Source organism: Artibeus jamaicensis, unplaced genomic scaffold (genome assembly GCF_021234435.1).
Source record: "Artibeus jamaicensis isolate MK-2021 breed Jamaican fruit bat unplaced genomic scaffold, CSHL_Jam_final contig_497, whole genome shotgun sequence".
Lineage (NCBI taxonomy): Eukaryota > Metazoa > Chordata > Mammalia > Chiroptera > Phyllostomidae > Artibeus > Artibeus jamaicensis.
Genome location: NW_026521863.1, coordinates 6251325 through 6277594, shown reverse-complemented (window position 1 = coordinate 6277594; position 26270 = coordinate 6251325). Strand labels below are relative to the sequence as shown.

Here is a 26270-nt window from a genome sequence, read left to right as displayed (position 1 = left end):
CCTTTGAAACCCAGTGTCCTCGCCTAGGGGAGCAGGCAGCATCTCGGAGAAAATGGGTGCTGAGCCCAGAGTGGGCAGGAGCCGCGGCTGGGGCGGCTGGGGCCTCCTGGTGGTTGCCCGCAGGTGACCACTGGCCCGGGGCCCCTGCTTTGGAAATGAGACCCCTCAGGCCAAGCCCTCAGCTGTTTGGGCCCAGAAGTTCTGTGTTAAATGCAGGAGGGCAGCTGACAGGTTGCCCTGCTGGTGTCCTTGTCAAACACACGACAGGACTAGACAAAGGGCAGGGGTGGCTCCCCCGTGGCAGCTGGGCTTCTCCTGAATGTGCTGTTTAGGGAGAGCAAAGGGACCAGCTTCCGACACCGCCCACTTCCACCCCGTGGGAGCTCGTCCCTGACGGAGGGCAGCTTTTCTCCCCCAGGCAAGCTGTGTGAGCGCGTGATGTGTGTGGGGGTGTTTTGGGTGTGTACATGCACACGTGTGTGAGCGTTTGTGTTGTGTGTGCACGTGTACATGGCATCTCGGTCTTTCCCAGAGGAAGCCTTGAGTCAGACCTGGTGGGCTGGTTCTGCAGCCGTGACGCACTCACCAGGCAGAAAAACAAAACGTCCGAGGCCCCTCCGTCCACCTTCTGCAAGAAAACCCTGGTGGATATTGGGCTGCTGCAGATCAGGCCCCTGATGAGTCCGAGGAGGTTAGGATGGCTCTGTGGGTCCCCCCAGGAATGCGGACTTGGAAAGAATTGTAAACACCTCGTCTGGAAATAGAGGGTCAGCAAAGAGCCCCCTGGATACTCGTGTATATACCCAGCCCTGAGGCTTCCTGCCTGGTCCCTTTCTCTCTGTGGCCATTGGGACTCTGCTCCCAGTGCTCTGTGAGAGGGCCACTCAGAGGGGCCAGGTCCAGGGGGTCCCTGGCCTGGGGTGGCCACTGCACAGCCACAGTGGGCACCTTCTTCCTGAATTACAGCTGCTCTGCGCCCCCCTTCAGCTGCCTCTGTCCCGCCCCACCCCCCTCTTTCCGCGGCCTACACTCTGTCCCCTGGTGCTGTGACCCCTGCCCAGTCCCTCCCTGTCCTCCGTGAAGCCTCCTCCATGCTCAAGGGCAGCACCCGGCAGGAAGAACTCACACTCCCTCCATTACTCTCCTCTCCATGACCCGGTGACAGAGCGGGAAGCTGAGGCTCAAAGTGGTTAAGGAAGGTTCGCAGACTCATCCTGCTGGGCAAATGGGACTGAGGACCGTGCTGCTGTGGTCCAGGGCCCTCACGCCCACCTTTCACTGACCCTCCTGCCCCCGCCCCCAGGGGCCCTCCATTAAAATCGCAGCTGCGGGGGCATCCAGTCTTTCGGTGGTGAAACCCATGTTCTTCACCCAGAAAGGAAGCACCGTGATTCCATCAGGTGTCCGAGGCTCAGCTTTGAACTGTCACCTTGGGGCGAGAAGGTGACCTCCCACGAAGAGGATGGGATGCAGAGCTGAAATGTTCTCGTGTGGGACGGAGGAATGGAGACACGGGGGGTGGGCAGCTGTTCTTCTGGCCCCCGGGGTGGGGTCTGGACCTCCAGGGTTCTCTGATGCGGGTCCCCCCCAAGTTCCTGCTCACGGGTGCGAGGGCTGATGCGGGCAGTGGTGCTGTCACCACGCGTTCCTCGAAGTAAAGGGTGACTGTCCCCCAGCTGAAATCAGGTCCTGGGCACTGTGAAGGGTGGTCTCCTGGAGAAGTACTGGCTGAGGTACCCTCCTTCTCTGCCTCCTGGGGGCTCAGGGCTGGCCCTGCCTGCAGCCGCTTAAGCAGCAGCCTGTGACATCACGGTCAGCAGAATGACGGAGGGTGGTGACTGGTCAGCCAGCAGTCGGCATCTAGAGGCAGGCAGCACATTCTTAACCCAACGCTCTTCCCCTCTGGCGAGCCAGGGATGGAATGTCAGCCCGCAATGCAGCTCACCCGGCTCGCGTGCTCCCGGCCGTCCGGGAGCCCGAGGTCTAATGTTCAAGTTCTCCACTACGGAATTACTAATGCATGGGCGACCTGAGCACAATCTAGCCCATGGAAAGCTACCTGGTGAGGGAGCGGGCTGGTAAGAAGTGGAAAGGACCGGCGGTGGCGCCCAGGCCGGCCCTGCCAGGCCAGGGTAGAGTTACTCAGATAAAGGGCAGTGCATCTGAGAACGGCCACAGCCCCCCCTCGGGATGCTCGGGCCTGTACTTTTTGTCCCTTTCAAACTCCCTCACACGGCCACCTGCGTCAGGGGCAGCCTGCAGGCAGACGAGGGGTCGGTTCACTCCGGAATAACGGGGGGATGGGGGAGGAGACGTGGTCTCCACATGTAAGAATCACCTGTGTCTGCTCAGGTGAGGTCACACTGGGAGCCTGTGGCAGCTGATTTGTGTGTATTGACTCAGTGAGTGGCAGGTTTAAGGACACAGTGGCATAGGGCCAGGACCAACTGCAAGTTCAAGGACAGCCTCAACTCGAATTGTCAAGTACAGGGCTGACGAGTGCCCTCAATGGCACCTTTGCCTATGGCTTGTCCGGTTCATCCCTTCGGCCCTTCTCCCACTGCCCCTGAAAGCAGGGCTCTGAGGAAGCTCCTGGTTAAATCCTGGCACTCACTTGCTTCTCCTCCTAAAACGGGGTGGCAGGCTTTGCCAGGCCTTTCAGAGAGCTCCGCGAGGCGGAGGGAGTTCCCTGCCAGCTGCCCAGACCCTGGCAGCCCTGCCGGCTCCGGGCTCCGAGGCTGGCCAGCAGCCAGCATGCCCACGAGTGTGCCGGCCGGGCTGGGGATCGGGCAGCCGCAGGGCCCCTCGGGGACGAGAAGCCCAGGCCCGAAGTCCGCTGTCTGCCCTTCGTTCCGGTGTCGGGTCTCAGGCGGCCGGATCCCGTTACCGGCCCCGGACCTTGGGTTTCACTGAAGAATACTCTCCTTTCTGTTTCCTTGGTGGTGCAGACGATTTACATGGATGATGGCGTGTCGTCCTTTGTCCAGATCAGAGGCTCCGTCCCGCTGTTTTGGGAGCAGCCAGGGCTGCAGGTAGGTAATAAAAAAGCGGCACCTCTGTGTCTGTTCTTGCCGTTCCCCTGTCGTCTCGTCTGGACGCCTGTGACGGTTTCTTCTGACTTTGTTTCTTTCCCGGCACAGTTTCTGGTCTTTTCCATCAGCCCAGTCAGATTGAGATGAGTTGTCACATGCAGTCATGTGTGCGTGCGTGTGTGTGTGTCTGTGTGCAGAAACGGACATATCACGTGTGATTCTCCGACCCCCCGCAGCTGAAGGGGGGAAGGTCTTTGCTGGCAGCGAACCACGTAGCACAGTGGCGTGATGAATGCGTGATGTGACTTAAGTTAGACCCTCACTCAGTATATGGAGAGCGTGGTTGAAGGTGCGTTTTTGAGAGAGCGGCTGTCCCGGAGGGCTTTGTGAGGCCGGGGGGCAGGTCTGGCGTGTGCATGTGCCTGTCATGTGGCCACGTGAGAACTGCCCAGAGTTTTCCCATGATTTCTAAAAATACCCCTTGCGGTCCAAAACAGCTCTGGCCAGCGCCAGAGGCATTCGGCAGCTGGTCTCCTGGGAGGAGTTGGTGGGCGGTGGGGGGTGGTGCTGCGTTCCAAGAACACACTTGTTGTCGTCAACGGAACGGCACTGCCTCACTCACGGAGTTCCTGGGGTGGGGGGCACAGCCAGGGACTGGAGCTTCCTCGGTGCCAATCCCGATCTTCCTCCCTGGCCTGAGGGGACATGGTGTGCTCGGCAGACCTCTCTGCCCAGCCTCTGTCCCCTTGGCTGTTGTTACTCAGGGCTCAGCGTGACAGCAGTTGGGTCCCCAGCAGGTGACTGAAGGGGCTCAGGGCCGTCCCCCAGGCTCTCGGGGGTGTGTTGACACTGCTGGTTTTGTCCGGCCCTTGACTTTACTCGGTGTTGCCATAGGTGCAGTGTCCTTGTGTCTGTCACTGTGCTGCCGCCAACAGACAGACGTAGTAATGAGGCGCGTCAGCTCTTAGAGCGAGGCAGACAGATGCGTGTCTCACTTGGGCTCTGAGTTGTGTGGGTGGAGAGAGAGCTTCGTGAACATTCCGTCTCTCCATTGAGAGGAATGACTGAGCCATCTGCGGACAGCTGGTGGCATTAGTGGTGACAGGGAGAGCACGCCCGAGGACGGTCATATCACGGAAGATTCCTCTGGAGTGCATCCCAGAAGTGTGTGTGTTTGTTTTAGGGGCCTTGTCCAGATGTGATTTACACACTTGAACTTCACTCATGGAGAGCGTATGTGTCCGTGGGTCCCGCACATTTACCGAGTTGTGTGGCCATCACCGTAATTGGTGTCAGAACACTTTCCCTCGGCCTAAACCCTGTCCCCATGTGCTGTGGCTCCCTTTCCCCGCCCACCTCTCCCTGAGGCCTTAGCAGCTGCTCACCTACCTTCTGTCTCCACAGACTGGCCTCCTCTGGACAGTCCAAAGCAGTGTTTGCAACTTAATTTCTTTAGATTTGGAGTTTTCCTTCCGAAACTTGGAGCTCTGCATTTAGAAGAATAAAAAGCGAAGATCCAATGTGTAGAGGGCAAAAGGAAAGGAGGAGGCCATGTGAGGAAATGACCAATTGGGGGGACGGTCATGACAGTGTCTTAGAATTTGGGAAGGACGCTCTGAAACATGTCCACTTCCCCCAGGTGGGGGTCTTGCTCGCAGGACCTGAGGGCAGAGCACAAGGCCAGGCTTTGGCAGCGAACCACGTAGCACAGTTGAACGGCGTGTGATGAGCGTGTCCCCTGCAGTGTGCTCATCTGCATCCGGGTTATGTAGCCCTGAGCGGGTCTGGCTCTTCAGACCTTGCAGCTCCTTGGCCGTGCTCAGTCGTGCTTCTAGGATCCTCTGTGTTCTCGTCACTCCTCTAAAAACAGAGCAAAATTCACCTGTCATTCGCTCTTTAGGGCTGATCTCTGGTAGCCCCTCCCTGGACTCAGTCTGACCCTGCCGTGGAACAACCAGCCATCCCGCCATCTGACCTATCAGTGGGCCTGGGTGTCCTGCTGTTCGGCAGCTGTGGCATTATTCAGACCCTGACACTGCTTCTCCGGAGCCTCCACAGTTCCCTCAAAGTATGTTTCAAAAGACTCTGTGCCCTGGCTGGTGTGGCTTAGTTGGTTGGAGTGTCATCCTGTAACAGAAGGGTCGCAGGTTCGATTCCCAGTCAGGGTACCTGCTTAGGTTACAGGCTCAATCCCCCACCTAGGCATATGATTCCCTGTTCGGGTGTGTGCAGGAAGGCAAGCAATCCATGCTTCCCTCTCACATCGATGTTTCTCTCCCTCCCTCCCTTTCTCCGTCTCTAAAAGCAATGAAAAAACATTCTCAGGTGAGGATTAAAAGAAATAAGTCTTTGTGTTCATTAATCTTATTAAGGATTTGCTAACCTTTGGGTCTGATCCCCCCAGGTGTACCATCTAAATACCACCCATCATCACGGAGAAATTAGGTCGCCTCCCCAGGGGGCCAGCAGGGCTGCTCCTGGGGGGGGGCAGCTGTGGCCTCTTTCACTGAACTGTTTGAACAGCAAACTTGAACACTCGTTCTGGTTGTCTTTCTCCATTTCGAGCTTTTCCCCTTCCTTCTTCATCTAGGTTATAATAAACGTGAAAATATTTTTGGGTGGCAGGCTGGCCCTTTAAGTTGCAGTGCGGCCCCCTCTTGGGGCCGCCTCAGAGAACCAGGGCCTTGTGGGAAGGGGGGCAGGCGGGGGAGAGGGGTGAGCAGAGAGGGTGGTGGGATGACGCCTCCTTTGCCAATTTCCACAGGACCGGGGCCTTCACCAGAAACTCCTAGATGCTGAGGCCACTTTTAGAAACTGTGTCCCTCGAACACTTCCGTCCTTGCTGTGTTAGTAGGTTGTAAGGTTTATAAATAGCCACGTTGAAATTTTACCCTGAAAGCTAACTGCCGTCCTGGGAGAGTTAGTGATAGTGTGCATTTCGCGCGTTGTTAGTCTGTCGAAGACTTGACCCGCCTTGTCACGTGAGAGCTTTGTTCTTCCCACGGAACATGCTTGTCCAGCCCCTGTCTTGCAAAGGGGAGTGAGGTCTGCGTGTTGGAGCTCCCGGCGGCTAAGCCGGCTGGAGGCAGAGGCCGGGCAGACCGCTTCCCTGCCGCTCCCACTTTGCCTGCGTTCTCCTCCCCCGACAAAAACACTGTTTACTAAGTCCTTGGGTGCTGGGCACTGTATGCGCTTGTTTATGTGCTTGTACCATCCTTTGTTCCAACACGTATGGCTTGTAGGACCACAGTTTTAAATAAGAAAGAGCCCCGTATGGCTCAGTAGATTGGAGTGCTGTCCCATAGCTGAAAGGTTGTGGGTTCGAGTTCCGGTCGAGGCATGTACAGATGTACAGGAGGCAACCAATTGATGCTTCTCTCTCGCATTGATGTTTCTCCTCCTCCCAAAAAAGCAGTGGGAAATAAAGGTCTCTGGTGAGGTTAAGAAATGAAAAAATTAAAATTAAAATAATGAGGAGGCTGGGGTAGGGGGGAAAATACGTACAATGGAAATGAGCCGAAGCAAGATGAAGTTGCGTGTGCATTCTGGTCGTGGGTCTCACACGTTGCACAAGGCCCCCGGGCTGAAGGCAACCACGGCATCAAACAAGTCACTCTTCGTGTGACGGAGAGCACAGACTATGAAGTGATACAGACCTGGGCTCTAGTTCAAGTTCTGATTCTCCTGCCCAGGAACCATGTGCTTCTGAAAAGTTCTTATCTCGAAAACTGTTTTCATGTCAAACATGAAGTTCTTATTCCAAAAAAAAGTAGAGAAGTTCTTCTTTTCTTTGCTAAGCCTCAGTTTACTGTTCTGTGAAATGGGGTCAACAATACCATCCTCAGGGTTATGGAGAAGATTAAATATGATAATGTGGACTGGAGTTTCTCACGGTATCTAGAACCGAGAAGGCACTGAAAACGGTAGCTGTTAACTCTACTGACACGAGTTATAACACCGAGGAGTCGAAAGCCCAGGTCGCATTAGGAGAAGCAGGACTGTGCGCATCTGGAAAGCGGAATGAGAGTTTCCCCCTGCGTCTCCCTGAGGACGCTGAGGTGTGGTGACGGTGCCCTCTAAGCTCTGTCAGCATGCGGCACAAGGACCCGTCTTCTAGGCTGTTCCGTCTCCCAGCCCCCACAGACGCCAGGAGTAAGCCGTTTATCCCATAGGCACTCACTGAGCGTCTGGGGTCACATGAGGCATCAGGGCTACATGAGGCATAGTCCTTGGCATCGGGTACAGCCTCTGGGGAGGAACAGACAGGGAACAACAGCGTTGTGTGAATAGAGCCCCTGAGAGAGGCAGCTCCGGGGAGGGCCGCTCGCCCAGGCCGAGGGGGCAGCGTCTGAGCGGACTCGGGAAGGCCGGGGCAGAATCACGGGGCAAGGAGGGAAGGCCTTGCCGAGGGAGCTGTGGGTGCAGGCGTTGTAGCTGCTTAGCTCCTGGCAGAAGAGGGTAGTGTTCTGGTCCGGCTGCCTGCAGTCCTGGGCATGGGCTTGGAGGGAGGTGGGATGGGAAAGGCAGGCAAGGGCCAGATCGAGGCAGGTTTGTACGTTCTGCTGAGGAGGTTTCACTTCCCTGCCCAGGACCCACCAAAGGAGCGGTGCCCAAACTTTGCTGCGCGTCGGAGTCACCTGGGCAACGTCAAAGCTCCCGCTGCCCAGGCTGCATGACACCCCGATTACATCGCAGTGTTGGGGTAGGAGCCAGGCACGCGTACTTTCTGAGAACCTCTTGTTGACTGCCACGCTCAGGAAGGGTTGGGGGCCATGCAGGGGTATGCCGATAAAGCAGTTTTCTGAGTTCCAGGATGAGAAGTCAGTTTGCAGCATTTGCCCATTACTGTGGTGTAAATGCTCCCATCGTGGCCAATTTCAAGGCACCAGCTCCATGTTCCTGAACTTGGAGTTGGGAAGAGAGAGGCATGCAGTGGGCTGACTGGAGAGACTCACAGTCGCCCTTCGTGGCCTGGGGCTCTCTGAAGTGCCCGTGCGGACTCCCGGCCAACTCTCAGCCAGGCATCTGCGAGTCTGGGGTTACTCTCGTGGCCACCGTCCCTGGGTCTGTGGTCTGTAGGAGTGAAGTGAGGACTCACTTCAGATGGGAGAGACTGTCCACGTGTCCACCCGGCCACGGGAGGACAGTGGGTGAAGGAGAAGGAGGGGGACCACAGAAAGCACCTCGGCTCCAGTGTGCCGTTGCCAGAGGTGGCTTCATCCCAGCCCTGACTGGAGCTCCTCCTTCAGGCTTCCGACACAGCGTGGCCTTGGAGCTAAGTGACACCAGAGAGGACCGATGTGGGTCAGTGTCAGAGTGGACAGAGGAGGGGGCAGGGTGGGGAAGGCGGGGGCTGCTGCTTCTGGCTGGTCCCCCGCCATCTCTGAGTCCCACTGTTGGGGCATCTTGCCCTGCTACACCGCTTGTTCTTGGTAGGGGCGCGGTGTCCATCTGATTAGTTTGCTCTTGTCGGGCGGTCTTGGTGGAAACCTGGAAATGTGTTTTTAGGTCTTCCCTTGGCATTCCGTTGTGAGGAAGTGTCCAGGGCAGGGAATTCAGGGTCCCCCGTCTCCCCGGCCTTTCTATGGCAGCAGCCAGTGCCGTGCCGACGTGGGTGTCGGGGTGCGCTCACTGACGCCGTCCAGGGCTGGTGACACACTGTTCTTGTGGTGGGAGGAGTTTTGAGCCCACAGGTTGGACACTGTCCAGTTGGGTCATCTGTGGCTGAAATTCCTGTTTGAGGAGAAACGTTGGGCTGTGACTTGGGGAGGGACAGTTAGACACGTCCGGTAACCGGACGGTCATGGCTGAGATCCAGGCCTCCGAGCCCTCCTTTTCTGTCCTCCCCTTACTGCGCTCCCCTGGGGACAACTCCAAAAACAGCCGCAGTCTCCGTGAAGCACGGGGAGATTTCTGGTGATGACTTACAGACAGACAGACAGACAGACATGGAGCAGCCGCGCCTTCTCTAAGGTTTAGCCTTGGGGCGCTCAGGGTGGCTGCGAGGGATGCAGACCCAGTTTCCACGGGAATCCAGAAGAACAGATGGGCCCTGCCTTGCCTGGGGGTGCCTGGCCCAGCCATCCTCCTGGCCCCGGGTGGGGAGCGAGTTTGGAATATTGGGGGGCTCTTGTCCTCAGCCAGGTGTGGACTGCCCCCTGGAAAGCGGGGTTTCTTGGAACCAAAAGGGACCTGGGGCTTTATTTATAGTCATTCAGATGGGCACACCCACCCCAGACCCTCCGGATCTGCTGCTGAGAGGCCGGTTTTCTAGGCGGGCACTTTCCGCGGCGGGGACAGGGACGCTGTGCGGCCTGTGGGGCGGAGCGCTGCCGAGCACCACTCGGTGCGTGCTCAAGGGAACCGCATCTGATTGTGCGGGCGAGTCCGCGGCACCGTTTCTGTGACACTCAGTGAGTGACAGCAAGACTGAGCAGTACGTGCTAAGAAGCGATCTTGAAATAGCCTCAGACCTGCAGCCAAGTTGGCACAGCACTGGAGAGAACGGCTGTGTCCTTCACCCAGGGGCACCGAGTGTCACCATCTCGTCATACACACATGTGCTGTCACACTCTGAACTGCTGAGAGGAGGTTGCGCCTTCTCTCAACGTGTTGTCCCGTCGGGCCGTTTCTCCTGAGAGCAGAGACCCTCTCTCATGTCACCACGGTCCAGGGACACGTGCAGGCAAGGTGACCTCGGCACAGCTCCTTGATCTGGCCTGCGGCCCACATTCCAGGTTAGTCAGTCGTCTCGGTGATGCCTGTCTCAGCGCTGCCCGCCCCACCCCCGGCCTGGATGACATCGCAGTTAGTTGTCACATCTCCGGTCTCCTGTAGTCTCAGCCACTTCCTCTGCCTTCTGTCTCTTGTGATACCGACCTTTCTTGGGGAACACTGGCTGCCCTTTTCTTTATAGTGAATGTGCTTCATCCTGGCGATCCCTGGCGTTTCGTCACAGCCAGGTTCAGGGTCTCAATCTCTGATGCTGTGTCCTTCTCGGGGTGTCCCCCTGCCCCTCATTACCGATGTGAATTTTGATCCCCTGGGCAAGGTGCTACTCAGTGCCTTCACTTACAGTGAGTACCTTTTGCTTGTCAACCAATGAGCATCCTGTGGGCGACGCTCCGAGGCCCAGCCAGCATCCTGCCCCCCACTGGACCCTCCAGTCCTGGCTGATGCTGGGTGATTGTTGACTTGACTGTCGTGGCTGTAAGTTGGGGACTTCCCACCACTCCCTCCGCATCTGTCAGAAGGTGTCCTCCTCCAGGGAAGAGCCCTCCCTTCTGCTTCATCCACCTGCCCACCATCTGCCCACCCAGCCACCTGCCTACCCAACCATGAACCCAGCCATCGGCTCTCCTCTGCGCAGGTCCGTGCATGAGCTCCCATCCATCCCTCACATCACAGTCCATCACTGTTCTTAACTAGTTCAGTACTCGAAATGTCCCAGCTTTGTTCAGAGAGAGCCCTGCCAGGCTGGCTCCAGTAACAGTATGTAGTTTTAAGCTTGTTTTTTAAACTTCCAGTGTGCAATAGCCAGTTCTGAATAATAAGGCACATTAGTTTGCAGGTCATTAATAGCTCAGGTTTTAGGGGCACTCGAGGGCCTTGTTGCTGTAGAGGATGCTGGGACCGTGGTCTCTCTCCTGTTGGCATGGCCGTACCTCTGACCGCAGAGGCGTTTGTGGCTCTGGCGTGGGCCTCGTGGTCTTACCCCCACAGTTTCCCTTCTGTCTGCAGAAGGATCCAGTGGTGTGGTCTGCGCTGCAGTTTGGTCTGGGCTGTAGCAGCCCTTGAGTTAGGCCTAGGGGCCGGAGTTCAAGGCCTGGCCTTCCTGGGCTGGGAGCGGCCTCTGAGGGGCCTGAGAAAGGGCCAATGAAGGCCTGGCTGGCAGCTTGTGGGGTGGAGATGGGATGGGGGGAGACCACCACTCCCTGGGTTCACAGAGCATTGGGAGTCACTGGTGTGGTTTCTCTTTGTTTTAGGTTGGCTCCCATCATCTGAGACTCAACAGAGGCCTGGAAGCCAACGCCCCTGCTTTCGACAAGTAAGGTCACCTGACACCATCCTAAGCCTCTCCTCCTTAGGGGTCAAGGTCATCTGACACCATGCTAAGCCTGTCCTGCTTTGGGGTCTGTCTTCCATCAGACAGTAGCATAGGGGACAGCAGGCAGGGGAGGGTCCCCCATCCTGGATCTAAATTTGCCCTTTGCTTTGCTTCTTTGCAAAAGGGAGTTTCCAAAATGAGATTTTCACCTGCTCTCAAGTTCCCTGAAGGTTCAGTAGTAAATGCACAAGTAACACTTGGAATTATCTTACCAGTTCCTTCTGCAATGAAGTTTTATCCATTCCCCTTAGTTAGTAAGGATCATCTAAATGATAGGGTATTTGTAGCTATTTGATTTTGTTTTAAAAGTAACAGTCATAGGTTGTTTTTTTTTTTTTTGTCCCGGCTGGTGTGACTCACTGGATTGAGTGCAGGCCTGCGAACCCAGGGGTCACCGATTTGATTCCCAGTCAGGGCACATGCCTGGGTGATGGGCCAGGTCCCTGGCTGGGGGCGTGTGAGAGGCAACCAAACGATGTATCTCTCACACATCGATGTTTCTCTCCCTCTCCTTCTCCCTCCCTCCCCCTCGCTCTAAAAATAAAGAAAATCTTTTTATTTAAAGTAACATTCATAGGTTTTCAAAGTCAACATATTGAAAGGTATAAAGTGAGAAGTAAAAGTACCCTAATTTCCATTTCCCCCTGCTAGGGATTTTACTATTAGTTTTTTTCGTTTATCATTCTAGAAGAATTGGCATATACATAGTTCATGTTTTAAAACACAAATTGAATCATACATAACACAGTATTTTTCAGTTTGCTTAGGAAAAGCCATTGTTAACCTGAGCTGTCAGTAATTTGAACTTGAGTAGTTAATAGCTTCCTAAAATGTCTGCTTTTTTTCATCTAAATACTAAGTTTAAAGATTATGTTAGAGACTGTCATAAGATTTCAAAAAGTAATTTCGTACTTTAATCCTGCACCGGAAGTGCCATGTGGACGGGAAACTTGTCTGTGGCCGCCCTGCCACAGACCGGCACCGCCAGCCGCGTGAGCACGGCCCCGGCAGTGGCTTTTCCTGGGAAGAGACACGTATCCTATTTGGAACGAGATACTGCCTTTCCCGCCCGGACACTGTTGAAGTTGTCTGTGCTGGTGCATATAGGCTTCTTTTAGTTGACATTGATCTCTGTTAAATGTGCATAGGAAATAGTAAACATGTAACTAAAATGAAATTCTTCCTGAGTAGGCCGGAAGCAACCTTCATGTCTGTATGACCTTTTTTTAAAAAAGTTAAGAACATTCCATAGACTTTGTTTTACATCAGTGTGTGTGAGTGTACTTGAGAGTATAAGCCCTTCCTCTTCCACACTCACTTCTCCCCTAAGTCTGAGGGCAAATTCAGTCTCCTCTGTGAATCGCCACGTACCTTCCTGAGACTGACCATACGCCCTTCTGCAGGCAGTGACCGCTTCAGATTCGGGCTTCCAGTCACCCCCCTTTCCCATGCCCCCAACTGGGAGGCAGGACCAGCTCTGAGCCATCTCTGGCCCCGGCTGGAGGAGCTGCCCGGATGTCCCGACAGCTGCTGACAGGGCCGCTGTCCTTGCGGAGCACTTTGGAAGCGAGTGTTTGGGAGTAAGGCCGCGGGTTGCTCCAGCAGACCATGATGGGGCGCTGTGGGCCCCCGGGGAGCGGGGCTGCGTCACCCCTGGAGGGCACAGATCTCTGGGACTTCACAGGGCTGCGAAGCGTCTCACAGTTCTTCGGTGCATCTGGTCCAGAGGAAGTCCCTCCACCTGCCCTCACACCAAAGCCCTTCCTGTGGGTCGCTCTGACACCCACGGAGTTCTCGTCCTTCCCGTGTCACACACTGTCATTCCACTGTCCGTCTGCCGTGTCTGGAGGAAGGGGGCGTTTTGAGCAGGCCATGGGCTGTGACTGCAGCGTCGCGCAGTTTGATGACAGTTACTCTGTCACTGGGCAGTGCCCTGTGTCACCTCCAGGGGACAGTGAAGCCGCTCTGTCCGCCCTCCCTCCCTTTGTGTGGGTTTAACTGTCGGTCCCTCTGCTCTGCTGAGCTGGAGGAGGCTATGCCAGAGGGAACTCTGGCTCCTCAGTGACCCGAAAACCTCCCAGTTTCCCGACTGCTCCTTGTGACAGCAGCAGGTGGGTAGAAAGTGTGAACAAAAGACCCTACGTGCACAGAGCCACCGAGGCCAGGGGCAGCCTTACTCTCGCTGCCCTTGGTGTGGACTCCTAAACTCTGTCCCTTGGAGCCAGTGAAATGACTCTTGTCCCTCAGCTGTCCCTCCAGAGCAGGGCCTGCTGTTCGGTCCACCTGCCAGGCCTCAGGTCAGGATGCCCCTTCCCTGGACAGGCAGACCTGACAGAGCAGGCAGAAGGGCCAGGAGGCTGTGAATATTTCGTTTTTTTCCGGCAGCCTCACCCGGGGCTGCCCGTGCACAGCTGCCAGAGCCCCTGAGTCCTCCGATCTCACCCGTGCCTACGTCTCCCCACCGTCTCCCCCCCGAGGGACTGCAGGGCAGGCAGGGCTGCCCGGAGCACTGCTCTGGGGGAGTTTGTCCACACAGGCGCGCGTCTTCTCCACTGGTCAGCCGAGAAAGCCAAGCTGCCCACTTCCGAATCATGTTCTTGTACCCAGTGCTGCCCCTCAGAGGTAGTCGGAGAGTGTTTTTTCTCTGACGGGGGATAATCGTGCCCCGGCCCGTGTGGCTCGGCTGGCTGGCGCGTGGTCCAGTGCCTGGTCGGGGCACAAATGGGAGGCTGCCACTCAGTGTTTGCCTTTCTCTCACGTCCATGTTTCTCTCTCTCTCTTCCTCTCTCTCCAAAAGCAATGAAAAACTGTCCTCTGGTGAGGACTGGTTACAAAGTGTTCTTTGGTGATAATTGTTTAAATCTCTTTATAAATTAAACATCGAAATTTGGAAAATAGTGAAGTGTTTAAAGAAGAAAAAAGTTTAAATGACATAAAATGCCACCCCTTTTAACATCACAGTATGTTATCTTCTGGTCTTTTTTCTATATTTAGGTACAAAATGGCCACATGAAATTAGTTTTCTATCTGCTTTTTACATTGTGTCTTCTTCCTACGCTTTTACGAATAGTACGTCTAACCATTTCTATCATTAAAACTATAAATTTGCCTTTCGAAAGTTGGTGATAAAAGCTATTATAATCCCTCCCTAATATTTCAACATAGGTATTTTTAAAATGGTTTCTGATATACAAATAACTTTCCTGAGACTGAAATTTTGTTGTGCCGTCTTGTCTGGGTTAAACCTCATACAATGCAGCACTCAGGTAAAAGTCGGACCCCGGGGTGGACTGCCCTCCTATCAGGGCTCTAGTTCACAGGACCTGCGGCGTACTGAGTGGAGCGGAGTCACTGCACAGATAGGCACATGGCGTTTCCAAGGCTCTGTTGATGAGGCCAAGCCTGCTGTCCTAGATGTGATGGGGTGCTTTATAGAAAGCCCTTCCTCTGGTGTGCTGGGTTCATGTATTCCTTTTTTTTTTTTTTTTAAGATTTTATTCTTTATTTTTAGAAAGGGAGACAGAGAGGGAGAGAGAAACATCAGTGTGTGGTTGCCTCTCGTGCACCCCTTACTGGGGGCCTGGCCTGCAACCCAGGCATGTGCCTTTACTGGGAATTGAACCAGCCACCGTTTGATTTGCAGGCCGGTACTCAGTCCACTGAGCCACACCGAACAGGGCAGTTTATTTATTCTTGGCCGGAGCCTTTCATGCAGGTGCTTGTGCCGGAACTGAGTGCCCAGCGAGGCCCTTCCACCCCTTCGCCCCTCGAAGGCGGGGCCGTCTGTGTCCTGGGGACACGGGGTCACAGTGCTGCCCTGCTCTGTTGCAGGCATATGGTACTTCTGAAGGAGCAGTATGGGAAGCAAGTGGTCGTGAACCTGCTGGGGAGCAGAGGTGGCGAGGAGGTGCTCAACAGAGCCTTCAAGGTAAACACACAGGGCGTGGGCGTGTGGCGGACACGGAGCGGGCAGCTAGGGCCCCTGCTCTCTGGAGGCAGGCTCCCTGGCGGGGCAGGGAGGGTGGCTGGAAAGGGTATCGCAGAGCTCACCGAGTTTGGGGAGGTCTTTCCTCACCAGGCGATTTGGGCTCCTGACCTGATGGCCGGGACAATTTGCTCAGACTCAAAACAGGTCGCCTTCGTCCCTGGCTGCATTTCCCTCAGAGCCTCCCACTGGATGGATGTGCACACACACTCACATGCACACGCATGTGTGCACGAATGTTTGGGCTTGCCCCACGCACCCCTGACCTGCTCAGAAGTCTGAGCTCCCCTTCCTCCCTGGGTCTGCACCTCCTGGCAAGCTTGCACGGGGCCCTGCAGTGGCCCTTCAGAGCCCCTGACGTTTTAAGACAAGCAACTTACATGATTCCCGCCTGCTAACCTGGAGCCCTCCATCCTTCCACCCTCGTTTGGGCTCCTGAAGCAGCTTCTTATCCATGAGGGCTCCTTGGGGCTCCCGGGCCCAGGGTCAGGGATCTGTGAGGAGAAACCCTGGGCCGGGCAGGAAGCAATTGAAGTAAAAGCCCCCCCAACCTCACTTCCCCTCCCACCACCACCGCCCTGGTCTCCACTGTTCCCAGAGCTCCTGTGTGTATCCAGTTCTCTGCGTCAGGGAGAGGTTCCAGAATGGGCCCCCCCAGCCTTTTTCCAATCTCCCACGGCCCCCACTGGATGGAGAAAAGCCCTCTGGCCATCCCCGACCAAGGACACCTCTGACGGAGAGAGTTTGAAGTCAGACCTCACCTCGGGAGCAGTGGCGTTTGCTGTCCCCCTGACCCCTGACCCCTCCCTGACCGGCTGAACCCTGCTGGTGCCCACTTCACTCTGCTCAGAAAAGCCTGGGCTTGGAGCAGACTTCCAGTTGGCCAGACCTGCTTTTCCTGTTTGGTTGTTGCTACTAGCAACGAGATTGAGAAATATCTCCCTTCCGCTCTTCTTGGCAGCAACGTTGGCAGCTTCTTGTAAGGAAAAAGGAAAAGGGGGGAAGGCAACCCAAAAATCTCTTCTTGCTTTATGCCTTGAGGTGGGGGAAGGGATGTCCTCAGCAGCTGTCAGCTGCTGCAAGTGCCTCCTGTGCCCACGGGCTCTTGTGTCAGAAGAGGGGCTGGAGACTCAGCGGTCCCATGGGCCAGGCCCGCCGCCCACCAGCCCGGTAATGCTGAGGTCCACACACCTGCCTGCAGGCAGTCATCAGGCCCTGGAGGGCAAGGTGCTCTCCCCAGAGCATAAAGCAACACGCTGTTTAGTTCAGCCAACTCGATTTTCATAGCAAGACTCTGGGTGGTGGCCCCCGGGGCATCGATTTGCATTCTGGCCCAGGGTGCAGGTACTGGTGCTTTGACTCATGGGGGCCAGGCAGCCTGGAAGTCCTTCTAGTCCTCGGAGTCATTAGATGCTCTGGACAAGTCTGACCTGCGGCCATGGGGGCGGGGCGAGGCAGGGTGTGGGGCCTGAGCCAGGCCTCTGGGAAGGCTGCCAGGTCTCCTGGACCTCAGGGCTGCAGAGGGAGCTGAGGAGCCACCAGTGAGGTTCCCTGTGTGGAAGGGAAGCCTCTGCCAAGAGCACCCAGAGGCCTGCCGGGAGGCTCAGCCCCGTCAGAGCACACCCGCCTGGAGGCTTGTGCTTGTCTGGATGGGCCTGGTCACCAGGCAGCCTCAGGCTGAATCGTGAGCTGGGAGAGGGGCCTGTGGCACTTGGTGCCTGAGGACACAGAGCCCCTTCCATCACCAGCACCTTGGAGAGCCCTGCAGGAGGGTGATGTCGGAGCAGGGCTGGGGGCTTCCCAGGCGAGCCCCACCTGCCCTGGCTGTCTTTTGCCCAAGCTGGACCCTCTGTAGGCAAGATTCTCCTTGTGGGTCTGTGGGTTTGCTCCGTGCTTGCCTGTCGGGCTCGGGGCTGGTGAACCACTTGGGCCACTGTGTGCCATGAAGTGGACCCCGCGTGCTCCACTGAGCGGTGGTTCGGCCACTGAGATCGCAGCTGCAAAAGGTTTGCGGTCACGGTCCTGGCTCCCTGTCCCCTGCCACTCTCTCCCTCTCCCCTTTCAGAAGTTGCTCTGGGCTTCTTGCCACGCCGGGGACACGCCTATGATAAACTTTGACTTCCATCAGTTTGCCAAAGGCGGGAAGCTCGAGAAGCTGGAGAACCTCCTGAGGCCCCAGTTACAGCTCCACTGGGATGACTTTGGCGTGTTCACCAAGGGCGAGGCGGTGAGTCCACGGTGAGTCTCCACTCGCGTCGCCGTCCCCCTGCGGGGCCGGGCTGCGGGGGCACTGGGGGGCCCTGCCACTGGCAACGGGGCGTGGGCTCAGGGTTCCGGCCGCTCCTCCCTCCCCCAAGGTCAGACATGCTTTTGAGTGTTGTGAGTAGGCAGCGAAGCATGTTAAGCAGACCAGTAAAAGGGGCTGGCTTGCCGCATGGAGCCACGGTAACCACCTCACTTGCCCAGACAGACGGTGATGAAAACCCCTGGGAGTGGAGGGTTTCCCTGCTCGGAGCTCAGCAGGGAAAGGAGGCCCAGGGTCCTCAAAGTGCGACGCGGTAGAGCCTCCTCATCCCCAGATTCTGTATTTGCAGAGGTGCCCACTCACTAACATGTGTTCATGGTCCCAAATCCACACTCACGCACATTCACAGACGCGCTCAGAACAGTGACAGCTTTGTCACCGGTGATGCCTGTCCCCACTAGGCTCTGCTGTCCTGCTCAGCTCTTGTGCTGCCACCGGTGTCCCTTATGCCATCTCAGGGCTGAGTTTTCATGCTTCTGTGCACTTTCAGGCAATTTCTCTGTCCAAAGTGGCCCCCAGTGTGGTGGTAGGGGGCTGTCCAGGGACCCTCCTCAGAGGGAGGGCAGGGCGTGCCTTGACGGGGGAGATGTGAGAGAAGCCCTGTCCAGCTGTGGGAGCGCCATGGGCGGCGAGTTCAATGTGAATGAGTGAAAGACGTGCGCTCAGTGAGGTGTCTTGAAACAGACGCACCCACAGGTGAGGCTCTGTGTCCGTCGGTGGATGGGAACGTGTGACCAGCAGCTCTCGGGGACCTGGCCCAGACTTTCCCCAGGAGCAGCGGTCCAGCGTCTGTGTGTGTGCTCGTGGTCCAGTTCCCCAGGTGTCGCAGCGACTTTCGAGAACGTGCCTCTGGGGAATCGCCTGGGAGAGTGAACTGTGTTTACGGTGCCCCTGGTGTGCGGGCTGCCGAGTGCGTGCCCCGGGGTCTGCCTGCCACCCAGCAGTGCCAGGCTCCATCAGGACGAGGACAGGGTCCCCATGAGCTGCTAGGGAGGGCCACGTGTCCTTGGCGGGCGTCTAACGTGTGCTGCCACCATTGCTCCTCCGCGCACGACATGTCGCCATTTACTTCTCGCCATCGCCCTCAGGTTTCAGAAAGGCACCTTGCGGATGAACTGCCTCGACTGCCTGGACCGAACCAACACCGTGCAGAGCTTCATCGCGCTCGAGGTCTGTACCTGCCACGGTCCCCGGGCCACCTGTGTCACACCCCCGCCTTCAGTGGGGCCAGATGAGGGCGTCCCTGGGCTCACTGCCTCGCTGTGGAGAGGTGGGGCTGGGGCACCGGGCGTCCGGAGAGAGGGCCTCTGGGAGCTGGGCTGCCTCTGGCCGACAGTCGTGCGTCTCAAACATGGTGGCCCAGGGGCACTCTGGGGACCAGTGGTTCTAGAAGGCCTGTTGTGAACGGATTGCTGGGCTGATGACATGAGTCTGGCTTGAGGCCTCAGAGGGAAGCCCCCGTCTGTCTGTGCCTGGTGATCTCTCCTGGCTCCCTGCTTGCAGGAGGCGTGGGGTCCAAGAACTGCCCTGGCTTCCCGTCCAGCCCCCTGGTGGTTGGGCACAGGGCGTCAGGAGTAAGGGGGTCAGAGGAAGGCTGGGTGGGATGATAAAGATAAGTGGGGGGCCCCATTCTGGGCTGCAAAGGTCCCCCCTCCTCCGGAAGGGTGCAGGGTGCCCCGCCGTCTGCCGAGGAAGGAGCCCACATGGTGATGGGAGCAGGCGGCCCTGGGGAAGCTTCCAGGTGAGACGCCAGCGACAGCTGTCCCTCACTCCTCCCCCAGGTCCTTCACCTGCAGCTCGAGAGCCTGCAGCTGAATTCGAAGCCCATCGCTGACCGCTTTGTGGAGGCCTTCAAAGCCATGTGGTCTCTGAATGGACACAGCCTGAGCAAGATGTTCACGGGCAGCCGGGCCCTGGAGGGGAAGGCCAAGGTAGGGGCAGGCGGAGGGGGAGAGGGAGGGCCGGGGCCGGCGCGGACCCCTCTCACGGCCCGTGGGCCGGCTCCCGGCAGGTGGGGAAGCTGAAGGATGGGGCCCGGTCCGTGTCTCGCACCATCCAGTCCAACTTCTTTGACGGGGTGAAGCAGGAGGCCATCAAACTGCTGCTGGTCGGGGACGTCTACACCGAGGAGGCTGCGGACAAAGGAAGGGTGCTTCTGGACAACACAGCCCTGCTGGGTACGGGGGCCCCTCCACTCGCAGGGGGGCGTCCAGCCCCCCCGCCACGCAGAGGGGGTGGGGGTGCCAGCCAGCCCTTCCCGCCGCCCTCACGTAATCCCAGAGAGCTAGTGGCGGACACTCCCCTGAGCCTTGGGGCAGCCAGAGGGAGCGTCTCTGCTCTGCACTTGGCTGTGACTTGAGCTTGACCCATTGACCTAAGCAGCTTGCAGCTGTGTTTTGTCCTCCGTTGTGAGATGGTCAGTCACGTGCGGCCACAAGAGGAGGCAGAGGAGAGGCTCCGGGAAAACAAAGTTCTTTATACCCACAGGTGCTGGAGATGGGGAGGGGGTGGCCTGGCACTCAGGGTGACCCGGAGGCGGAGAGCAGGGGCCCCGGGAGCGCTTAGGCGGGGCCTGTCTCTGGGTCTCTGTGGGGAAGGCTGGGCGGACCGGCAGTTCAGGACCAGCCAGGGGGCTTCGGGCCGCAGACGTGGGTGCCGCTCCCTGGCCTGCACCTGGCCCTGGGAGGAAGGGGAAGAGGGGCAGAGGGGCACCGCCGTCACTCTGGGGGTGGGTCGGAGAGGGGAGGTCTGAGCCCGGGTGGTCGGTTTTCACATCACTCACATGCTCTCGGCTTCTCCACAATAGCCAAGATGTGGAAACAGCCGACGTGTCCATCCACGGATGGATGGGTAAAGATGTGCCGTATCTAACGGGGAACACTCCTTAGCCATAAACAAGATGAAATGTCGCCATTTGCAACAACCTGAATGAATCTTGAGGGTGTTAGGCTGGGTGAAATGAGTCGGAAGGAAAGCAACGAAATCGTGTGATTTCATATGGATTATAACAGGAGCACAAAACAAAAGCCAACTCACAGATACAGGCAACAGAATGCTGGTGACCAGAGGGGTGGGGGACGGGATGGGTGAAGGGGGACAATTGCACCGTGACAGGCGGAAACCAGACTTTGTGGGTGAGCACTCAGTGGTGTGTACAGACAGTGAATTACAGCGCTGCCCCCCTGAAACTTACGCAATGTTATTAGCCAACGTTACCTTGATGAAAAAAAGTAATTTAAAAAGAAAAAGAGAATTGGCTAATCCCAGGAGGGGTGGTGTCTCACTAGACAGAAAGGATTTTCAGGTTGTCAGACATCAAAATACACACATAAAATAAAACTGTGTGTCCAGTCCCAGCTGCCAATGCATTTTCCAGGCACTGAGCTTCCTGGCCTCGAGTGGGAGCCCACTCTCGTATTTCTTAGTTTGGACTCTTTTTCCCCACCAGGAGGTGGCAGTGCACTGTTCTAGAAGTGTCGGTCTCTCTGAGCGCTAACTCACACCAGAGACGCTGTCTCACCCTAATGAATGGGTCCCGGGTCCCGCTGCCAGATTCTTTGTCCCAACCAGCCTCCCGAGGGCAGTGTCCTGTCTCGTTCTGGCCCCAGGACCCCATGAAGGTGGAGGCGGTGGGAACGCCCCCTCCGGGGGCAGGGGTCATGTTCTGTCAGCAGCCAGGTTTTTTCTGCTTTTTTTTTAAAATTTTTTATTGATTATGCCATTACATTTGTTCTATTCCCCTCCTCCATTCTCCTCCACCCTGCATACCCCTCCCCCACCATTTCCCCCTTTAGTTCATGAACACGTGTCTCAAATTCTTTAGATTCTGTATTTCCCCTACTATTCTTGCCCTACCCCCTATCTATTTTCTACCTACTGTCTATGATACTTATTTTCTGTACCTTCTCCCCCCTTCTCCTCCTCCCACTCCCCTGTTGCTAACCCTCCACGTGATCTTCATTTCTATGGTTCTGCTCCTGATCTAGCTGTCCTCTTAGTCTGCTTTTGTTTTAGGTGTGGTTCTTAATAACCGTGAGTTTGCTGTCCTTTCACTGTTCATCTTTTTTATCTTCTTTTTCTTAGGTAAGTCCCTTTAACATTTCCTATAATAAGGGCTTGGTGATGATGAACTCCTTGAATTTGATCTTATCTGAGAAGCACTTTATCTGTCCTTCCATTCTAAATGAAAACTTTGCTGGATAGAGCAATCTTGGTTGTAGGTCTTTGGTTTTCATGACTTGGAATACCTCTTTCCAGCCCCTTCTTGCCTGTAAGGTCTCTTTTGAGAAATCAGCTGACAGTCTGATGGGAACTCCTTTGTAGGTGACTGTCCCCTTAGCTCTTGCTGCTTCTAGGATTCTCTCCTTCATTTTAATCTTGGCTAATGTAATGATGATGTGCCTTGGTGTGTTCCTTCTTGGGTCCAACTTCTTTGGGACTCTCTGAGCTTCCTGGATTTCCTGGAAGTCTATTTCCTCTGCCAGAATGGGGAAGTTCTTTTATTATTTGTTCAAATAAGGTTTCCACTCGTGACTCTTCCCCTTCTGGTACCCCTATAATTCGAATGTTGGAACGTTTAAAGATGTCCTGGAGGTTCCTAAGCTTCTCCTCATTTTTTTTGAATTCTTGTTTCTTCATTCTTTTCTGTTTGGTCATTTTTTTCTTCCTTCTGGTCCGCTCCATTGATTTGAGTCCCAATCTCCTTTCCATTACTATTGGTTTCCTTTGTATTACCATTCATTTCAATTAGTTTAGCTTCCATATGTTTCTCTAATTTGTGACTAAAATCAACCAGTTCTGTGAGGATCCTGATAACCAGTATTTTGAACTGTGCATCTGAAAGTTTGGCTATTTCTTCATCGCTTAGATTGATCGGCTCTGGGGCTCTGAGTTGTCCTAGAGTCATTTTTGGTCTGTTTGCACGTTAAGTAAGCGGAGCGAAGCCTTAATTGTTTACCAGGACGGGGCAACCCAGGTCGCTGGTTTGTGACGCTGTGTGTGGGGGCGTGGTCAGAGAGGGAGCAATGGCGGTCCTCTCCGCTAGCCCAGTCCGTCCAGTCACACCACTCGCCCCGGGCCTGTTTATCCGATCGGAATTGTGCGAGCCTGCTACCCCGGGCAGGCTCCCCTCCTCACTGGTTTATCCGCACACAGATGCGCGACCGACCGCAGACAGCCCGCCGCGCCTCTTCCCTTTGTGCTCCCGTAGCCAGCCCGCGATCTGCACCTTCGGCTGCTCGCGCACCACCCGTTCGGGGGTTTTTTTTTTCCCCAACCTGCTCCGCTGCTGGCTTCGCTCCTCTTACCGGTTTAGCCGAGCATTTCGTTGTCTTTGGACTCTGTATTGTCGATTTTCTGTGTGGCTTGGTTGTGTTTTTTGTTGTTAAAAATAGTTGTTCTTAGATTTCGTTGTGCACAGAAGCAAGGTGGTTCCACCTACACCTCCATCTTGGCGGAAGTCCCCTGCTTCTTAAAAAGTAGGATATAATTGACACGTTGGAATAGTTTCAGGCGTGCAACACAATGGTTCAGTGTTTACAGGTATCAGGAAAGGTCTCCACAGTCTGCCTGCTTAACACTCGTCACCACATGGAAGTGCAAACATGTTTTTCTTGTGACGAAAACTGCTAAGATCTACTCTTAGCAACTGTCACAGAGACGTCACCATATTGCATGTGACACCACCAGGGCTCATTTGTCTTCTAGTTTTTGACTCCGTTCACCCACATACCCCCAGCCCCACCTCTGGCAGCCGCCAGTCTGTTCTGTGAGTTTGTATCTACGGCTTTGCAGGTAATTTTGTGGGTTTTTTTGGGGGGGTTAGATTGCACAAATAAGTGAGCTAGAGGCTTCTTTGGGAAAGTTTTGGTAGCATCTCATCTCCTACAGCCTATAAAATTATAGGAGGAGAAGGGGAGATGGGGCATTTATCCTCATACGAATCTTATGTTCTGTTTTAGAAAGTTTTGTTGTTGTCAGAAAATTAATTTGCCCGTGTTTAAGATGGTTTCATACCCCTTTTCTACTTCCACTCTCCCCCGGGTGGCATTTGCATCTGTCCCCCTCCTGGGAAGGAGGGCGGCCCAGGAAAGCCAGAAGGAGCACTGAGCAGGACAGTGAGTCCTGTGTGGCAGCAAGGAAGAGACGATTTAGATCTGGGTTGAGTCACCAGCTAGAGAGGGGAACGTATTTCGGAGAGCTAGGGAGGGGCGCGGTTCAGAGCACAGTGATCCCTCACCTGTCTCAGGAGTTATGTCCCAGAGACCCCCGCAATAGATGAAAATCCAAGAGGTAGCGGCGTTATATTCATTTTATTATTTATATATATGTTAAGGCTTTATAAACCCTTCCTACGCTCCTATAAACCTTTCCCACTCCCTTATTAACCTTTTCCACACTCTTATAAACACTTCATATGCTCTTAAACACTTTCTACACTCTTAAACCTACGTAATCTTAACAACTTATAAAATTCTACATGGGTAACTCATCAGTGAAGTTATATGGTCATCTCTCGTTATATCGCGGTTCACTTATTGCGGCTTCACTGTGTCACGGATTTTAAATCTGAGATACAGTGAAGCCACAATAAGTGAACCTCAATACAGGGAGGGATGAATGTAACGGTTTTTTAAACCTGAGACTAGGTTCAGACAGAACATGTCGGGCGTGCAGGATGGAAGGTGGAGAATGTGAGATGGGAGTAAGATATTTAAGTTTTTATTTATTTAAAACACAGTGCATTGTAGTGCCTCCTCACTCACCCCCCCCCCCAGGTCGTGGAAGGGATACTGAGTGGGTGAGAGGCTGTGACCTGGCTGGGGAACAGGAGTAGACCGGGGCTCCCTAGTCCTGCATCTTCAGGACTCCATGGCCAATGTGCCACAACGGGGCATCCTCTTCCCACCACAGCCCATGTTAGCGGCACAGGCAGCCGTCTCCTACAGACGGAGACCCTGTCTGTGTTTCTGGAAGCCCCGGGGGCTGGTGGAACGCAAGCAGACGCCCCTCTGTGTGCCCCCACAGTGACTCCCAGGATCCTGAGAGCCATGCTGGAGCGCCAGTCGGAGTTCACGAACTTCAAGCAGATCCGAATCGCCATGGGGACCTGGAACGTGAACGGCGGGAAGCAGTTCCGGAGCAACCTCCTGGGGACGGCCGAGCTGGCCGACTGGCTGCTGGATGCGCCCAGGCTTTCCGGCGCCGCCGAGCCCCAGGGTGAGTGCGGGGGGCCTCTGCAGAAACAAAGCCAGTTCAGTGGAGCCCGTGGGCTGGCCTTCCCAGCGGTGGCCCACTTGTGAAATTCGGTGTTGCGTTCCCCCTCCTTCGGGATATGAAAAGCCCCATGCTCTCTACCTTTCCAGAACCCACCTAGCCAATTAACTGAGGCGTTCTCTTGTCCAAACCTTTGACAAGGTCATCAAAGCAGCCAATCTGTCTTCCCTCCTCACACAGGCAGGTTTTGCGGTTCTCGGTTTTGACTTTTAGAATTTTTTGTCTGAGGAGGGCGAGCTGCCTTCTGGAAGAGCCAGGCCAGGGGTCACGTCCCTACTGGCCAAGGACACCTGTTCTGGCCTTGCCCCAACTGACTTTGAGTCTTTGTGGACGGCCACTTCAGGTTGTCGTGAACTTGTGTTCCTTTTAAGGAGGAAGTAATTCCAGATTTGACAGCCCACCCTTTGTCTCAGGTCTTGCTAGGTAACAATGAAGGGCCTCAGAACTCAGGAGTTGAAGACTAAGTCCATTTTCTCCTGTTAACCCCATTGCCTTGCTCCCTCTGGCTTCCTTGGGTTCTGCAACAGGCTGGAGATCCTGTTCTCTGAGCCACGTGTCCGCAGGTCCCTTCCCCACGGTGGCAGACACAGTTAGCACCCCCTTACTGCCTTGAGCGGGGACAGGGTAGCTCGAGTCCACAGTGTGGGGTCACGGGGACTCGGTGACCATTCTGACTGCCCCCCTCCCGGCAGGCCCTGTACATGCCGAGAGCATGAGCACCCCCTGGGCCCAAGAGACTCCCCCCACTTTCACTAAAATGGCTGGTCTTCACTTGCCTGCAGAAATAGGGTGGGTGCCGACCATGAGCTGGCTCTCACTGTGCAGGGGCTTTACGGGACAGAGGGCTCACCAGGGGTCCTGCTAAAACTTGCCACGTTCATGAGCGAGAAGGAGCTGTGGTGACAGTTGCCCAGCAAATTAGAGGAACAGTGTTTTTTCTTTTAAAAAGAAAGAAAGGAAGGAAGGAAACTCTATGCCAGTTAGGCTTGAGGTTCCTGGCTGGGCGGCGTGGCCAGCAGGTGAGCAAGCCGATAACCTGGTGTTTGGGGCGGAGTGGGAGTTGGGGGAGGGGCGGGATTACACGCTCCTGCGGGGCCGGCCACTGAGTGTCAGCGGGAAGTGGGCGGCCAGTGGCTGCAGGGTCCCTGTCGGAGGGTACAGAAGGAACCCTCTGCTCCGTTTCCTGTGAGCCAGGAGCATCTTCAGCAGATGTCACCGGAGCTCCAGCTCACAGCCCACAGTGGGGCTTGTTTTCCCTTCTCTGAGCCCCCAGGGCAGGACCACCCAGTCAGCCCTTAGCCTTGAAAGGTGGGCCCAGCCCAGAGAAGTACTGGCAGAGCTCAGACCAGCATGAGGCAGTGCCCTCCCCTCTCACCTGGGGTCTGGCTGGGGGGATGCTGAGATGCCCCAGCAGCGGGACTTCCACGTGTGGCCTCTGGTTGGTGCTTCGTGACCCCTGTGAGGTGCAGTCACGTGCCCCAGAATGTAGACAGGAAAAGGCCCAGTGCACAGTGGGAGCCGAGGGAAGGTGGGCCTGTGGTCTGTATGAGGGTCCCTGGGCGGTGG

At 55.7% G+C, this 26270-nt stretch overlaps 1 protein-coding gene across 8 annotated transcripts in view; it reads left to right on the top strand.

The window, feature by feature from the left end:
- The window catches only part of SYNJ2 (synaptojanin 2), an 82821-nt gene that overhangs the window by 34320 nt on the left and 22231 nt on the right, over positions 1–26270 (top strand). For 4 of the 8 annotated variants that reach the window (XM_053668721.1, XM_037126078.2, XM_053668723.1 and 1 more), the window contains 8 exons: positions 2949–3032; positions 11018–11079; positions 14971–15067; positions 17190–17362; positions 18518–18599; positions 19211–19360; positions 19441–19606; positions 24456–24647. In XM_053668721.1, the coding sequence (XP_053524696.1) occupies positions 2949–3032; positions 11018–11079; positions 14971–15067; positions 17190–17362; positions 18518–18599; positions 19211–19360; positions 19441–19606; positions 24456–24647 (1006 nt within the window). Of the gene's footprint in view, positions 1–1061; positions 2353–2948; positions 3033–9517; positions 9770–10212; positions 10402–11017; positions 11080–14970; positions 15068–17189; positions 17363–18517; positions 18600–19210; positions 19361–19440; positions 19607–24455; positions 24648–26270 lie in introns of those variants that run through there. The other 4 variants (XM_053668724.1, XM_053668720.1, XM_053668725.1 and 1 more) reach the window with 4 other exon arrangements.